Source organism: Heterocephalus glaber, unplaced genomic scaffold, assembly GCF_053883595.1.
Source record: "Heterocephalus glaber isolate CG9 unplaced genomic scaffold, H.glaber_assembly_v1.0 deba00001461, whole genome shotgun sequence".
NCBI classification, from domain to species: Eukaryota; Metazoa; Chordata; class Mammalia; order Rodentia; family Bathyergidae; genus Heterocephalus; species Heterocephalus glaber.
The window spans coordinates 7,614,546-7,616,730 of NW_028258308.1; the positions used below are offsets into that span (position 1 = coordinate 7,614,546).

Consider the following 2,185-nt stretch of genomic DNA (forward strand, 5'->3'; position numbering starts at 1 on the left):
CTGAGTAGAAACGTATCAGTTCACGAACAAGAATCATACTGCCTATTAGCATGAGGCACTGGCTTTTTTCTGAATACCTCAAGAGAAAGGGCAACGGGCTTCCCAAGTGAGCTCCTCTAGTCCACTAATATTTGCACATCTCACCTGGGCCTTTCCGTTACAAATCCACCTCCCTAAGGAACAGTGCGAAAAACAGGATCAATAATAATAAAAAATCCTTCCAGCTATGTATCAGCCACGTGGAGCTACTGCGGCGGCGGCGGCGGCGGCGGCAGCCCTGACTTCCTGGTTTGCTTCCTGCAAGCCTGTCGGCGGGGTCTCGGGCAGCGGGTGTCAGGAGGGGACTTGCAGACGGGAGCCGCGGCATCCTGGAGGGCACAGGCCTTAAAGACAGAGCGGCGGTCCATAATTACCATAAAAGTTTGGGAATCGAGAAGCTTTAAGGAGCTGAGCTGCAGGGCAAATGCTTAAGTGTTAAGTTAGTTACAAGCTAACAGGGACCTCGAAGGGGGATCGTGGGGTCGGCGGCGGAGAGAGGGGAATGCAGATCACGAAGGGGCAGGGGGAGCGCGGAAGCTCGCGCGGCGAGGCGTCCGGTGGGCCGGGGCTCTGAGGAGGCCGCCGGACTGGAAGGGGGCAGCGGGCCGGGGAGGGGCGCAGGAAGAGCCCGGGGAGGTAGAGCGAGGGGAGTTCCGGGGCTGGAGCGGGAGAAGCAGGCAGCGGAGAGGGCGGCAGCTGGAGCGGCAGGGGTGGGGGAGAGGGAGAGGAGGTGGAGGAGGTGGAGGAGGAGGAGGAGGAGAGCCGGAGGGGGAAGGAGGGAGGGGAGAGCCGTGGCGGCGGCTGCGCCGGGCTGTGTGTCTCTCGCCGCCGGAGGAAGATGAGGCTGAAGATTGGGTTCATCTTACGCAGTTTGCTGGTGGTGGGAAGCTTCCTGGGGCTCGTGGTCCTCTGGTCTTCCCTCTCCGCACGGCAGGACGACCCGAGCCCGCTGAGCAGGATGAGGGTGAGTGACCCGCCCGGCCCCCTCCGGTGGCGGCGCCCGGCAACTTGTTTTGTTTGCGCGCGCGTGTGGCGGGAGCGGGGGGCGGCGGGGTCGTGGCGCGGCGTGGGCGCCGCAGCTCCGCAGGTGGTGCTGGCGCGGCGCTGGCCGACCGGGGGCGCCGAGCCCCGCAAACCCAGTCCGCCCTGCCCGCCGCCGGCCCGCCCCCCCGGCCGCCCCTTCCTTCCGCGCTTCCCCGCCCCAGGCTCCGCGGCGGCGGCGGCGGCGGCGGCTCTGGCGGACGCTCGCACGCACGGAAAGCGAGGGGCGCGGGCTCGGGGGCCGTGGCTGTTCCTCAGCGTCAGGCTCTGCGGGGCTGCGAGCACAGCGGGCGCGGCTGGGGGCCGCGGGGTGGGTCCAGGCTGCGGCCTGTGGCGCGCGCAGGCCTGAAGGAAGCTAGATGCCGCCCTTACCGCCGCTGTTCGGTGGGCCTGGCTCGGGGTCCAGCCTCCCCTCCTGCCCGCCCGGGGTGCTCGCAGCCCGGGCTCCCCCGTCCGCCCGCCCGCCGGCCGGCCGGGGTGTGAGAGGTAGACGGCGCCCCGCCCCCGGCTCCTTCGGCCCAAGCGCGCGCACCGCCTCCCCCTCCGCTTTGGTGGAGCTCGGTGCGAGGTGCGGCGAGGCCTCGCCCCGACCGGCTGTTCGCTCGCTTCCGCCGGCCAGGGAGGGGCGCCCGCCTCCACCCCTGCGCCCGGAAAGCCCCTCTCCGCCGGCGGCTCGCGGTGCTGCCTCGGGGACCCGGCCGGTTCATCTCCCGGGCCGCGGCGGTCGGAGAACTAACTTGTGCCTGCCCGCTCAGCCCGACTCCGAGAGCGCCCGGGCGCGGAGCTCCGCTGGGACGCATTTGTCTGCTGCCGAGGCGCGAGTGTTAGCTGTGACACTGCCTGGCTTTGGAGGGTTTAGTCGGGCGCCTCGCAACATTAGTTACCGCTAGCCGCGACTGCTACGGCTGCACCGGCTGCACGGACCCCGCAGTTGGCGGGGCGAACCAGCCTCGTCCCCTGGCCAGAGCCGCTGACCCTGGGATGGATCCCTCCTTATTCCTGAGCCTGGACCCCCACCCCTCAAGGGTGGCTGCGAGTGGAGGAGGTGTGAGGAGCTCAGTGTCCTGGAGAGGTTGAGAAGCCCCCGGAGGAGTCTGTAGTAAAG

At 68.8% G+C, this 2,185-nt stretch overlaps 1 protein-coding gene across 3 annotated transcripts in view; it reads left to right on the top strand.

Annotated features, from left to right (window-relative positions):
* The first annotated feature begins 796 nt into the window (after positions 1–796).
* Positions 797–2,185, top strand: part of Galnt7 (polypeptide N-acetylgalactosaminyltransferase 7) — a 151,215-nt gene continuing 149,826 nt past the window's right edge. For 2 of the 3 annotated variants that reach the window (XM_004852934.4, XM_004852933.4), the window contains exon 1: positions 797–1,003. In XM_004852934.4, coding sequence (XP_004852991.2) covers positions 878–1,003 — 126 coding nt within the window. In that variant the 5' untranslated portion in view covers positions 797–877. Of the gene's footprint in view, positions 1,004–1,296; positions 2,180–2,185 lie in introns of those variants that run through there. The other variant, XM_021264937.2, reaches the window with a different exon arrangement.